Source organism: Salmo salar, chromosome ssa27 (assembly GCF_905237065.1).
Source record: "Salmo salar chromosome ssa27, Ssal_v3.1, whole genome shotgun sequence".
NCBI lineage: Eukaryota > Metazoa > Chordata > Actinopteri > Salmoniformes > Salmonidae > Salmo > Salmo salar.
Window position 1 is genome coordinate 19,610,628 of NC_059468.1, and position 15,535 is coordinate 19,626,162.

Genomic DNA, 15,535 nt, shown 5'->3' on the forward strand with positions numbered 1-15,535 from the left:
ACATTCATCTCTAGGAGACGGAACGCGTCTCCTTCCTGAGCGGAATGACGGCTGCGTGGTCCCATGGTGTTTATACTTGTGTACTATTATTTGTACAGATGAACGTGGTACCTTCAGGCATTTGGAAATTGCTCCCAAGGATGAACCAGACTTGTGGAGGTCTACCAATTTTTCTGAGGTCTTGGCTGATTTCTTTCGATTTTCCCATGATGTCAAGCAAAGAGGCACTGAGTTTGAAGGTAGGCCTTGAAATACATCCACAGGTACATCTCCAATTGACTCAAATTATGTCAATTAGCCTATCAGAAGCTTCTAAAGCCATGACATCATTTTCTGGATTTTTCCAAGCTGTTTAAAGGTACAGTCAACTTAGTGTATATAAACTTCTGACCCACTGGAATTGTGATACAGTGAATTACAAGTGAAATAATCTGTCTGTAAACAATTGTTGTAAAAATGACTTGCACAAATTAAATGTCCTAACTGACTTTCCAAAACCATAGTTTGTTAACAAGAAATTTGTGGAGTGGTTGAAAAACTAGTTTTAATAACTCCAACCTAAGAGTATGTAAACTTCCAACTTCAACTCTATATTATCATCAGGTGAATGATAGTGGCAAGGAGAAGTAATCAACATTTAAAATGAAAATATTTGGTAGATCGTTTTTCATTATTTTGACCTCCCCACAGGTCATTGGAAGAGGAAGTATAAACTCTAACATAGTCTATTAGCTAGATAAGTATTGTGGCAGCGTAGGGAACATTTTGCTCTTGTAAAGCTAATTATCTGTAATTCTACAACATTTTTCCATTGATTGTGAGAGAAAATGTTGCAGTTTTGAAGCTAATCTCCAGCAATTCTACACTGTTTGCCGTTTTAAAGCTTATTTCCTGCTATTCTATGCATTTTGCCATGACTAACGCTGTGTTTCATTGCTCAAACATAACAAAATGGCCATGTGCCCTGAATGCCCGGTTTTTGTAATTTGATTCTCCCTGACTCTCTAGCTTTTACTTCATTGTTAGTTCTCAAATATGGTATTATTAAAAAAATTGTATAGTTCAATATCTTTTCTGCATGCTTTCTATCTGGTTTTGGTCATTTAAGTTGACACTAACAGTTTTTCCATGTTTTTTCTTACCACTTAAACAGCCTGCCTAATCATTTTCTACCTCGGCAGACCCCAGTTTGAAAACCCCTCCTCTAGCTCACTGCCCAGGTGTGTATCCCCTCTACCTCTGAACTAAACACCAAACACAAGGTGCCACAAAAACACACACCTAGCTGCAAAGCCAGCCATACTGATCAGGGGGTCAAAACTCTCACACCATCTGCAGTGCCCTTGTGAGATTTGTGTGTGTGTGTGTGGTACCTGGTGTTTAGTTCAGTGTGTGTGTCTGTGCATGTGTGTGTGTGCAACATAAGGACACACTGATTGGCCCTTCCAGGATTTCACATCTCAAGTTTTCCCCTCCAAACTTTTAATATCTCTCTACAGCTCTGCACAGGGACACTCCAAAGCCCTGAGGTTTGATAACTCTAAACAAGTACTTTGGAAACTTTAATATCTTCTACAGCAGCCAGGGGACCCAGCCCTCCCTTAGGTCAAGTTCCTTATTGTAGAGGGGGCCTTTTTAAGATCATGCTATAACAGAGGCGGTTATCATTAAGAGTGCAGGATATAGTCAGTAGTACATCTTCCAACACATTCATTACAACAGGGATAATTATTTGGATATGATGGGAGAGGGAGAGGGAGGGATAAAAAGTGAAAGAAATGCAAATAAGGGAGGGGAGGAGGTGGTGAAGGAGAAAGGGTAAGATAGAGAGAAAGAACTGAAAAGAAAAATGATAAGAAATCGCTTCTTGTGGCCCTCTTCCAATTATTTACCCCAAAGCTATGAGCGAAACTCATAAAGTAGCGACTCGAGAGGGATGTTTTTGTTCCGTGAGCTTGGTCCAACTGTCATCTCCATCTTCAAAGACAGTCGTTGAGAGACTGCCAGTGCTGCCAGAACATATCATGCAAGTAAACTTTGACCCAGGGACTTTGCTGCTGATTCCGTTGCCATGGTTACAGCTGCACACAGCAGGAATCAGGACAACACACCAGCCTTTTTTTTCTGTTATTTTCCGTCGCTGTCAATGCCAGCATCAACTTTAACTGTCATCAATCAGAGTAGTGGGCAGGTCAGGGCAGACTGGCAGTTTGATGGCTAGCGAATCATCATTAGAGATACTTGGCTGAGCAACAAAGTAAACATACATTCAGATAGAGGTGAGGTGAGGAATATTCATAAAGAACTATTCATGAACTTTTAGCTGTCTGGCTATAGCGGAGCAAGTGGTATCTGACAGAAGCAATCAGAGAGCAGGTGGCAGTTCTGGGAGATGCTAAATGGACAGAGATCACATCACATCAGAACTACTGACACTTAATGGACAGACATCAGCAGAGTTGTTGTCTGGTGTGTATATCTCCTCTCAGGTAGCATCAAATATTTTTATAACTAAACCAAGATAGACCACAGCTTGTTTCCAGTGGGAACAAATGAGTCATAGTGGGCAGAACAAGCAAGGAGGTGGGCAGAGCCAAGCACGAGCTAGTGATATCCTGTTGGCGCATTCTAGTATACATCTGGATATTTCCATTAGGGAACGCCTACTCTGTGAAGTGTGCGTGTGCAATAACTCAATTCACCTTTGCACTCCTTCTAAACGGTGCAATTTAAAAAACACTTTTGCAAAGGGTAAAGTCCACAAAACTTAGTCCGCTCTGTCCATAACAGATTCTAGATTCTATAACAGAAAACTGTATTGAGATCAAATGTTAATCGATGAGAAAATTTGCAGAATGTCGGCCAAAATCCATCTCGTTCCATCTTCTCTCACTGCCGCCAGTAGGTGTCCTCTCACTACCATATTTGGTAGTGAGTGGTAATGCCAACCGGATGCTTCACATTTACACATCCGTCTCATTGTTCTATGTGGTAGCATCCTACTACATCTACACCCCCACAGCCACTCCAAATAAACAGATGACAGAAACTAAAACTCTCTCACCCTTCTGCTGTGTAGCTCCAAAGTGATCATTTTAATCATATTGGCAGTAATTTCTTCTCCATCAGTCTGAGCAAATGATCCTTAACAAAACCCATAAAGAATGTGAATGATTTGGACTGATGTGGAATTTCAATTAGTTAGTTCTTATGAATGTGTTTGCTCGACAAAAGTGACACTTGCCAGACTCTTGATTAGAGACACAATAAAGTGTGTGCACCCAACTCCCAATATGCCCAGGTCAAAAGTAGTGCACTATGTAGGAAATATAGTGCTATTTGGGACACAGCTGACAAAGTAGTCATATTTACAGCAATACAGTTATTCTCAATAGACCCAGGTGCTTAATTGTTTGCTATTGAAGCATTCCGCAGAGAGAGAGAGAGAGAGAGAGAGAGAGAAAATCTACCCTGTCCTCATCCACGACACATTCAAATATCAATCTAAAGAGAAACACCCACTCTAATAACTTGAAATCTGCTCTTTCAGTCAGTTGTTTGTCTGATGACAGGCGTCACAGAAACGAATAACTGAAGACCATGGCTATCTAGATCACTAAGTTGATTACAGATTCTGAGTTGTTTTTTCCTCTTGTATTAAGTGTAAACTCATAAAAAAAAATCTGACAGGTAGTGTTGGGCCTATTGACACACAGCCATTCATTTAACATGGTGGCTTGGTGGTGTTCAGCAACACATTATCGGTTAGCTAGCTACCACCTGGAGAAGCACAGCGACAGATGAGCAGAGCTGAGACAGGATCCCCCTCCTTCCTGTTACCATTGGCCCCTGCAGGTCGGGGGCGTCGAGCGGTCGGGGTATGCTGTCAGCTCCATTTAGGGAGTGTGGTGGTGACGGGTGTCATGGCGATGGCAGGTGAACGCGGGGAGCGGTCGTGGGCGATCAGCGTCAGAGAGGAGGCGAGGCACCGTGATGATATGACAACAGGTCTAACTGACGACCACCTCTGTGACCGAGAGACCTCCCTGTCTCTGACTAGCTGAACCACTGTCTGGCGGTCTGCCTGTCTGTGAAAAGCTCAAACTCTAAAGGATACTTCTGAAAGTGAGCACACAAAGCTGACAGGTCTGCCCCTTGTAGTGCACACACACACACACACACACACACACACACACACACACACACACACACACACACACACACACACACACACACACACACACACACACACACACACACACACACACACACACACACACACACATTGCGGCATGCACACAAACACACGCTCTCTCCCTCTCTCTTTCTCTCTCACACTCACACACACGTTCTCTCTATCAAACACACAGACTCACACTCACAGTGAACGTCCCCGCCAGTCAGTGTTTTATTGCTGATTTTTACAGTAAAAAGGTCCGATTCAAGTTCCCTGCTGGACAGAAATAAAGTAACAACATTATGTGTCAATACCTTGGCTGTTTGATCCAAACACACACACACACACACACACACACACACACACACACACACACACACACACACACACACACACACACACACACACACACACACACACACACACACACACACACAGTGAAAGTGCCATCCACTAACGGACTGAGATGCTTTTAGGGACTATAGAGAACAATGGTATTTAACTGGGAGGCTGGGACATTAACGTCTGTCAGGAACAACACAGCTTTACTCCATCTCTCTCCTCCTCACACTCCTTGCATCTCTTCTCCTCACACTTCCTCCATTCTACCATTCAGCTCAGCTCCCTATGAGAAAATAGACTTCTCTGCCAAACATCTCCACAGTCGACACCCACCTACCGGGAACGAGAAGAGGAAATCACCTATACAAAAGGCAGCAGAGCTTTGCCAAGTCCTATGCCTATGTCCAGCTGAACTGACGGAATGTTTCAGAGGCCACCACAAAGGTCCTCAACTCTGGTGATTAAATGTCAAGCAACTTCAAATTCATGTTGAACACTCAAACCGGCTGCAAAAAGCCACAGCTGCAGCTTTGCCAATAAATACAGTCCCAGTCAAATGTTTGGACACATCTTCTCATTCAAGGGTTTTTCTTTCTTTATTTTGACTATTTTCTACATTGTAGAATAATAGTGAAAACTTCAAAACTATGAAATAACACATATGGAGTCATGTAGGAACCAAAAAAGTGTTTTAACAAATCAAAATATATTTTATATTTGAGATTCTTCAAATAGCCACCATTTGCCTTGATGACAGCTTTGCACACTCCTGGCATTCTCTCAATCAACTTTATGAGCTAGTCACCTGGAATGCATTTCAATTAACAGGTGTGCCTTGTTAAAAGTTCATTTGTGGAATTTCTTTCCTTCTTAATACGTTTGATCCAATCAATTTTGTTGTGACAAGGTAGGGGTGGTATATAGCAGATAGCCCTATTTGGAGAAAGACCAAGTCCATATTATGGCAGGAACAGCTCGAATAAGCAAAAAGAAAGGACAATCCATCATTACTTTAAGACATGAAGGTCAGTCAATATGGAACATTTTAAGTTTCTTCAAGTGCAGTCGCAAAAACCATCAAGCGCTATGATGAAACTGGCTCTCATGAGGAACGCCACAAGAAAGGAAGACAAAGAGTTACCTCTGCTGCAGAGGATAAGTTCATTAGAGTTAAATGCACCTCAGATTGCAGCCCAAATAAATGCTTCACAGAGTTAAAGTAACAGACACATCTCAACATCAACTGTTCAGAGGAGACTGTGTGAATCAGGCCTTCATCAGGCCTTCATGGTCGAATTGCTGCAAAGAAACCACTACTAAAGGACACCAATAAGTAGAAGAGACTTGCTCGGACCAAGAAACACGAGCAATGGACATTAGACCGGTAGAAATCTGTCTTTTGGTCTGATGAGTCCAAATTTTGAGGTATGTGGTTCGAACCGCCGTGTCTTTGTGAGACGCAGAGTAGGTGAACAGATGATCTCTGCATGTGTGATTCCCACTGTGAAGCATGGAGGAGGTGGTGTGATGGTGCTTTTCTGGTGGTGACACAGCATTCTGCAGCGATACACCATCCTATCTGGTTTGCGCTTAGTGGGACTATCATTTGTTTTTCATCAGGACAAAATATAAAATCTATTTTGATTTATTTAACACTTTTTTGGTCACTACATAATTCCATGTGTGTTATTTCATAGTAGTAATAAAGAAAAACACTTGAATGGGAATGGTGTACTGTATGTTGGGCCGCAAGCTGAATGACCTTAGAACCTTAGAACTATATGCAGAAATAGTTGAAGTGCTTACAGTTGTGGCAATTAAACTGTGTGTGGTCGGGTAATAGGGAAAGCTTTGGTGAGTCATTCTATCTGTCTGCTTGACTGCTTCGCAGTGAGACCGTTTCTCTCAGCGTGTGTTGACCCGTCCGTTTGAGGCGAGGGAAGAAGGCGGTCCGTGTCTAAAGATGTCTTAAAGCCGTCTGTCGGTTAAAGCTGTCTAATTTTAAAAAGTGACTTCTCTCTCTCTCTCTAGTCAGGTGAAGAAGTGTCAGAGCTAGACAGATGAAAGTCTTCATATGGATGGAAGAAAGAGTACAGTTCAGCAAAGAAAAGCCTAAAAATATAACAAGGTAGCCAGCCAGGCTGGTCATAATATGTGAAAGACCAATCCGAGAGACTTCCATCACTCTTCTCTCTGTGGAGTGCTACCTGATTGAGTAGTTTTGCTGTGGTAAAAGCACTCCTTGTCAGATCACTGCATAGCAGCACCTGTTTGTGTGTGTGTTCTCCTTTACAAGCTGTGTTCCCCAAAGAGAGCTTTGTGAGTTTTGAACCATTTTCTGTATGATGAAAGATCTGTCCGATCCACACCACAGTAGCCAGCACAGCCAACACCTCTATCCCCTCGTCCTTGGTATGACCCCAAGCCTGGCGCCCACCCACCTTCTCCCATCAGAGTGTGTTCCCATGTGGTTTCCCTTCCCACGTTCACCCTCTACACCCCCAATCACGATGAGTTTCACACTGACTGCATGTCAGTACTGGGAGAGAGTTGGAGACATAGGGGCCTGCTAGATTAAATTACCTTCTCTACTACTCTAACTCCTCTGAGCCACACACACACACACACACACACACACACACACACACACACACACACACACACACACACACACACACACACACACACACACACACACACACACACACACACACACACACAGAGACAGGTGCTGCTATGCAGTGATCTGACAAGGAGTGCTTTTACCATAGCAAAACTACTCAATCAGGTGGGTGCACCATGTAACTATAGGAAAAGCAAGCTCTGCTCAATCAGGTATAACTATAGGGAAAGCAAGCTCTGCTCAATCAGGTATAACTATAGGGAAAGCAAGCCGTGCTCAATCAGGTATAACTATAGGGAAAGCAAGCCGTGCTCAATCAGGTGTAACTATAGGGAAAACAAGCCCTGCTCAGCCTCAATAAGCTATATGAAAAGCAAGAAGCGAGGCCTGGAGTAATAGACCCGTGTGAGTTAGTGCAATCAGACACAGACAGTCTCAGCAGTAAGATATACATATACCATAAACAGACCACTGAGACAGGAAGCGTCACTACACCGTCTGTACAAAACATTAGGAACAACTTCCTAATGTTGAGTTGCACCCCATTTTGCTCTCAAAACAGCCTCAATTCGTCAGGGCATGGACTCTACAAGGAGTTGAAAGCGTTCCACAGGGATGCTGGCCCATGTTGAATACAACGCTTCCCACAGTTCTGTCGAGTTGGCTGGATGTCCTTTGGGTGGTGGATCATTCTTGATACACACGGGAAACTGTTGAGTGAAAAACCCAGCAGTGTTTTAGTTCTTGACACACTCAAACCGGTGCGCCTGGCACCTACTACCATACCCTGTTCAATTAAATATTTTGTCTTGCCCATTCACCCTCTGAAAGGTACACATACACAATACATGTCTCAATTGTCTCAAGACTTTAACCTGGCTTCTCCACTTCATCTAAACTGAATTAAGTGTATTCAACAAGTGACATCAATAAGGGATCATAGCTTTCACCTGGATTTGGTGCCAGAGGGCCTGGATGTTGCTTTGGAGGCCACTACATGGGCCCCACCAGGATAATAATCTAGGGGAAACACTACTATGGAGGGAGTGGGAATGCATACAGCCAGTTACATGCAGTATACTATAACAGTAACTAGTAAAGGTTCTACTTGGCTTGTCTGTAAGTGATACCCAGCAGCGCCAGAGTATTTATAACATACAACTGTCGTATGGAGAATGCTCCCACAGGCTCTGGGTTTCAAATACACTATTTTAGTACATTGAGAGACACTATTACACTGTCTAAGTACTACAGTGAGGGAAAAAAGTACTTGATCCCCTGCTGATTGTGTACGTTTGCCCACTGACAAAGAAATGATCAGTCTATAATTTTAATGGTAGGTTTATTTGAACAGTGAGAGACAGAATAACAACAAAAAAATCCAGAAAAACGCATGTCAAAAATGTTATAAATTGATTTGCATTTTAATGAGGGAAATAAGTATTTAACCCCTCTGAAAAACATGACTTAGTACTTGGTGGCAAATCCCTTGTTGGAAATCACAGAGGTCAGATGTTTCTTGTGGTTGGCCACCAGGTTTGCACACATCTCAGGAGGGATTTTGTCCTGCTCCTTTTTGCAGATCTTCTCCAAGTCATTAAGGTTTCGAGGCTGACGTTTGGCAACTCGAACCTTCAGCTCCCTCCACAGATTTTCTATGGGATTAAGGTCTGGAGACTGGCTTGGCCACTCCAGGACCTTAATGTGTTTCTTCTTGAGCCACTCCTTTGTTGCCTTGGCCGTGTGTTTTAGGTAATTGTCATGCTGGAATACCCATCCACGACCCATTTTCAATGCCCTGGCTTAGGGAAGGAGGTTCTCACCCAGGATTTGACGGTACATGGCCCCGTCCATCGTCCCTTTGATGCGGTAAAGTTGTCCTGTCCCCTTAGCAGAAAAACACCCCCAAAGCATAATGTTTCCACCTCCATGTTTGACGGTGGGGATGGTGTTCTTGGGGTCATAGGCAGCATTCTTCCTCCAAACGCGGCGAGTTGAGTTGATGCCAAAGAGCTCCATTTTGGTTTCATCTGACCACAACACTTTCACCCAGTTGTCCTCTGAATCATTCAGATGTTCATTGGCAAACTTCAGACGGGCATGTATATGTGCTTTCTTGAGCAGGGAGACCTTGAGCGGCGCTGCAGGATTTCAGTCCTTCATGGCGTAGTGTGTTACCAATTGTTTTCTTGGTGACTATGGTCCCAGCTGCCTTGAGATTATTGACAAGATCCTCCCGTGTAGTTCTGGGCTGATTCCTCACCGTTCTCATGATCATTGCAACTCCACGAGGTGAGATCTTGCATGGAGCCCCAGGCCGAGGGAGATTGACAGTTCTTTTGTGTTTCTTCCATTTGCGTATAATCGCACCAACTGTTGTCACCTTCTCATCAAGCTGCTTGGCGATGGTCTTGTAGCCCATTCCATCCTTGTGTAGGTCTAGAATCTTGTCCCTGACATCCTTGGAGAGCTCTTTGGTCTTGGCCATGGTGGAGAGTTTGGAATCTGATTGATTGATTGCTTCTGTGGACAGGTGTCTTTTATACAGATAACAAACTGAGATTAGGAGCACTCCCTTTAAGAGTGTGCTCCTAATCTCAGCTCGTTACCTGTATAAAAGACACCTGGGAGCCAGAAATCTTTTTGATTGAGAGTGGGTCAAATACTTATTTCCCTCATTAAAATGCAAATCAATTTATAACATTTTTGACATGCGTTTTTCTGGATTTTTTTGTTGTTATTCTGTCTCTCACTGTTCAAATAAACCTACCATTAAAATTATAGACTGATCATTTCTTTGTCAGTGGGCAAACGTACAAAATCAGCAGGGGATCAAATACTTTTTTCCCTCACTGTACCTAATTTCTATCAACATGTTAAATGTGCAACCAGAGGGAAAAAATTCTAAATCATCTGTATTCCACACACAGAGATGCATACAAAGCTCTCCCTCGCCCTCCATTTGGTAAATCCAACCACAACTCTATCCTCCTGATTCCTGCTTACAAGCAAAAATTAAAGCAGGATGCACCAGTGACTTGGTCCATAAAAAGGTGGTCAGATGAAGTAGAAGAAGTGCTAAACTACAGGACTGTTTTGCTATCACAGACTGGAACATATTCCAGGATTCTTCCGATGGCATTGAGGAGTACACCACATCAGTCAATGGCTTTATCAATAAGTGCATTGAGGACGTCGTCCCCACAGTGACTGTACGTACATACCCCAACCAGAAGCCATGGATTACAGGCAACATTCGCACTGAGCTAAAGAGTAGAGCTGCCGCTTTCAAGGTGCGAGACTCTAACCCGGAAGCTTATAAGAAATCCTGCTATGCCCTGCGACGAACCATCAAACCGGCAAAGCGTCAATACAGGGCTAAGATTGAATTGTACTACACCAGCTCCGACACTCGTCTTATGTGGCAGGGCTTGCAAACTATTACAGACTACAAAGGGAAATACAGCCACGAGCTGACCAGTGACACGAGCCTACCAGACGAGCTAAATCACTTCTATGCTCGCCTTGAGGCAAGCAACACTGAGGCATGCATGAGAGCATCAGCTGTTCCGGATGACTGTGTGATCACGCTCTCCGTAGCTGACATGAGTAAGACCTTTAAACAGGCCAACATTAACAAGGCTGCGGGGCCAGGCGGATTACCAGGACGTGTGCTCCGGGCATGTGCTGACCAACTGGCAGGTGTCTTCACTGACATTTTCAACATGTCCTTGATTGAGTCTGTAATACCAACATGTTTCAAGCAGACCACCATAGTTCCTGTGCCCAAGAACATGAAGGCAATCTGCTTAACCTGTTGGGGCTAGGGGGCAGTATTTTCACGGCTGGATAAAAAAACGTACCCGATTTAATCTGGTTACTAATCCTACCCAGTAACTACAATATGCATATACTTATTATATATGGATAGAAAACACCCTAAAGTTTCTAAAACTGTTTGAATGGTGTCTGTGAGTATAACAGAACTCATTTGGCAGGCAAAACCCTGAGACATTTTCTGACAGGAAGTGGATACCTGATGTGTTGAATTACCTTTAAGCCTATGCCATTGAAACACACAGGGGCTGATTAATGTTTTGGCACTTCCTATTGCTTCCACTAGATGTCACCAGCCTTTACAAAGTGTTTTGAATCTTCTACTATGAGATCTGACCGAACAAGAGCCTTGGAACGGTGATGGCCGATTAGACTCTGGCGCGCGAGGTCATGTTGGGTACCCTCGTTTCAAAACGTTTTAACAGAGAATGCATTCGTCCACCTTGAATATTATTCATGTTCTGGTTAAAAAAGGCCCTAATGATTTATGCTATACAACGTTTGACATGTTTGAACGAACGTAAATATATTTTTTCCCCTCGTTCATGAAGTGAAGTCCGGCGGGCTTAGATCATGTGCTAACAACACGGAGCTTTTTGGACATAAATTATGAGCTTTTTTGAACAAAACTACATTCGTTATGGACCTGGGATTCCTGGAAGTGACATCTGATGAAGAGAATCAAAGGTAATGGATTATTTACATAGTATTTTCGATTTTAGATCTCTCCAACATGGCCCTTTGTCTGTATCGCAGCGTATTTTTCTGGGCGCAGTGCTCAGATTATTGCAAAGTGTGATTTCCCAGTAAGGTTATTTTTAAATCTGGCAAGTCGATTGCGTTCAAGAGATGTAAATCTATAATTCTTTAAATGACAATATAATATTTTACCAATGTTTTCTAATTTTAATTATGTAATTTCTGGTGCTGACTTGACTGCCGGTTATTGAAGGGAAACGATTTCCTGAACATCAACGCCATAGTAAAACGCTGCTTTTGGATATAAATATGAACTTGATAGAACTGAAAATGCATGCATTGTCTAACATAATGTCCTAGGAGTGTCATCTGATGGAGATTGTAAAATGTTAGTGCATCATTTTAGCTGGTTTTATGGTTTTGGTGACGCCTGTCTTTGAATTGACAAAACATTACACACAGCTATTGTCAATGTACTCTCCTAACATAATCTAACTTTATGCTTTCGCAGTAAAACCTTTTTGAAATCGGACAACGTGGTTAGATTAAGGAGATGTTTATCTTTCAAAGGGTGTAAGATAGTTGTATGTTTGAAAAATTTGAATTTTGACATTTATTTGGTTTCAAATTTGCCGCTCTTGAAATGCACCTGCTGTTGATAGGGTGCACCACGGGTGGCACGCTAGCGTCCCACATAGCCCCAAGAGGTTAAATGACTACAGACCCATAGCACTCACGTCCGTAGCCATGAAATGCTTTGAAAGGCTGGTAATGGCTCACATCAACACCATTATCCCAGAAACCCAAGACCCACTCCAATTTGCATACCGCCCAAACAGATCCACAGATGATGCAATCTCTATTGCACTCCACACTGCACTTTCCCACCTGGACAAAAGGAACACCCATGTGAAAAAGCTATTCATTGACTACAGCTCAGCGTTCAACACCCTAGTACCCTCAAAGCTCATCAATAAGCTAAGGATCCTCGGACTAAACACCTCCCTCTGCAACTGGACCCTGGACTTCCTGACGGGCCGCCCCCAGGTGGTGAGGGTAGGTAGCAACACATCTACCATGCTGATCCTCAACACTGGAGCCCCCTAGGGGTGCATGCTCAGTCCCCTCCTGTACTCCCTGTTCACCCATGACTGCATGGCCAGGCACGACTCCAACACCATCATTAAGTTTGCAGACGACTACGACGAGACAGCCTATAGGGAGGAGGTCAGAGACCTGGCCGGGTGGTGCCAGAATAACAACCTATCCCTCAAAGTTACCAAGACTAAGGAGATGATTGTGGACTACAGGAAAAGGAGGACAGAGCACGCCCCCATTCTCATCGACGGGGCTGTAGTGAAGCAGGTTGAGAGCTTCAAGTTCCTTGGTGTCCACATCACCAACAAACTAGAATGGTCCAAACACACCAAGACAGTCGTGAAGAGGGCACGACAAAGCCTATTCCCCCTCAGGAAACTAAAAAGATTTGGCATGGGTCCTCAGATCCTCAAAAGGTTCTACAGCTGCAACATCGAGAGCATCCTGACTGGTTGCATCACTGCCTGGTATGGCAATTGCTCGGCCCCGACCGCAAGGCACTACAGAGGGTAGTGCGTACGGCCCAGTACATCACTGGGGCTAAGCTGCCTGCCATCCAGGACCGCAACAGCAGGCGGTGTCAGAGGAAGGCTCTAAAAATTCTCAAAGACCCCAGCCACCCCAGTCATAGACTGTTCTCTCTACTACCGCATGGCAAGCAGTACCGGAGTGCCAAGTCTAGGACAAAAAGGCTTCTCAACAGTTTTTACCCCCAAGCCATAAGACTGCTGAACAGGTAATCAAATGGCTACCCGGACTATTTGCATTGTGTGCCCCCCACCCCTCTTTTATGCTGCTGCTTCTCTCTGTTTATCATATATGCATAGTCACTTTAACTATACATTCATGTATATACTACCTCAATTGGCCCGACCAACCAGTGTCCCCGCACATTGGCTAACCGGGCTATCTGCATTGTGTCCCGCCACCCACCACCAGCCAACCCCTCTTTTAACACTACTGCTACTCTCTGTTCATCATATATGCATAGTCACTTTAACCATATCTACATGTACATACTACCTCAATCAGCCCGACTAACCGGTGCCTGTATGTAGCCTCGCTACTGTTATAGCCTCGCTACTGTATATAGCCTCGCTACTGTTATTTTTCACTGTCTTTTTACTGTTGTTTTAATTTCTTTACTTACCTATTGTTGACCTAATACCTTTTTTGCACTATTGGTTAGAGCCTGTAAGTAAGCATTTCACTGTTAGGTATGTTGTATACCTGTTGTATTTGATTTGATTTTGATTTGCTGTAGGCCTCCCAGACCTGTCTCTGCAGAATAAAAAATACACATTGTCATTATATTAGGTATCATGACAATGAAACTGCTGTATAAAGCATTGGACGTCGTATGTAAAAACTGTTCGTGTGTGGGTGTGTGTGCGTGCGTGCGTGACAGCGTTAAATAATAGACGTGTTTGCTTTCAGCAATCAAATCATAACACACAAAGGGACGTGCGGATGTTTTAATCGAGTTGACCGTTAACAGAAACAATCCCATCCCACGATGTAGCTTAATCTAAAACAACCGATAACAACATTTATATTCAAATTTAATTGATTGATCAGAATCTCTTAATTATATGACAATAACATTACAGAGTGCAGTTCAGAGAATTTGAGTGCGATGTTATTAAACTATTCCAACCTGAGAAATTGTATGCCATCACATTCCTACAATTCTTCACGGACCGTGCCACTGGTAACAAAACATTGTGACACTTGACACTTCTGTGAAGAATAAACAAATTAACTTAACTCAACAGAGCTCATTTTCCAATAGATTCAAAAAGTGACAGTCTTGAAATGACTGAAAAAAGTAGTTATTGGATATCCTTGTAGGCTCATTTCAACGACTAAAACAATATACTACCTTATTGGAAGTTATCTTCAGTAATAAGACGCGACCGTCCGACCAAATTATGAGAACAGCTATTATCACCTTTCATAACATAAAACAAATAAAACGAATAATAGCACTCTAGTTTTCCACTTACTAGGTTACATGTTTATTACAGCGTAGAAACATGTGCCCAGTCAGTGCCCACAAATGCCACGGACAGCCCAGCCAACTGTCCTTTCACAGGTGCGCAGCAGTGCAGTGCGTGACTCCCAATAAACAAAAAACGTTATTGTCTTTACCTGTTGGCCCTTGGTCCATATCAGCGTAGATCCCGACGACCAGCATCAGTAGAATCACTCCGCTATACATTTTAACGTTTTAGTCCAGCTCCCGTTATCAGATGAAATCCTTGTAGTGAGTGACTGCGGCTGGACTGTTCCAAAGTTGTCCGCTCATTGATGACTGAATTCCTTGCTGTAAAGAGTCGCCCCCCATGCAAAACACACTGGCAATTTGAGCCGCTACAGCTGACGTAGGGGCAAAGAACGATAAAAGAACCCTTACTTCACTAAGCGCCGGCAATCAAGTGGTCAAATACAGGTCTACAGCGCCGCCATGCGGTAGCTTTGTATTGCAGCGACACCATCATATCCAACAAAAATATTTTCTCGACAATTTAACACAGCTTTTGTGTGAGTGGAACATCTTATATTAATTAGCATTTTACATTGAAACCAACCAAAACCATACCGATGTTTAATGCCTAAATGATATGGATATATGCAAATGTCAATACCTATGTTATGCCTCAACAGAATATGCTGTACATACAGTACAGTCTTTATGTATTTTTCTTAGCAGCAGAGACAGTGTGGGAGGGAGTTGTAGACTACTCCAGATGCCTGTG

The 15,535-nt window shown here is 43.2% G+C and overlaps 1 protein-coding gene across 8 annotated transcripts in view; it reads right to left on the reverse strand.

Moving 5' to 3' along the window:
- LOC106588628 (receptor-type tyrosine-protein phosphatase U) overlaps window positions 1–15,141 on the reverse strand; it is a 283,920-nt gene extending 268,779 nt beyond the window's left edge. For 5 of the 8 annotated variants that reach the window (XM_045709322.1, XM_045709317.1, XM_045709321.1 and 2 more), the window contains exon 1: window positions 14,928–15,140. In XM_045709322.1, coding sequence (XP_045565278.1) covers window positions 14,928–14,997 — 70 coding nt within the window. In that variant the 5' untranslated portion in view covers window positions 14,998–15,140. Of the gene's footprint in view, window positions 1–14,927 lie in introns of all 8 variants that reach the window. The other 3 variants (XM_045709320.1, XM_045709318.1, XM_045709315.1) reach the window with 1 other exon arrangement.
- Window positions 15,142–15,535: the final 394 nt, after the last annotated feature.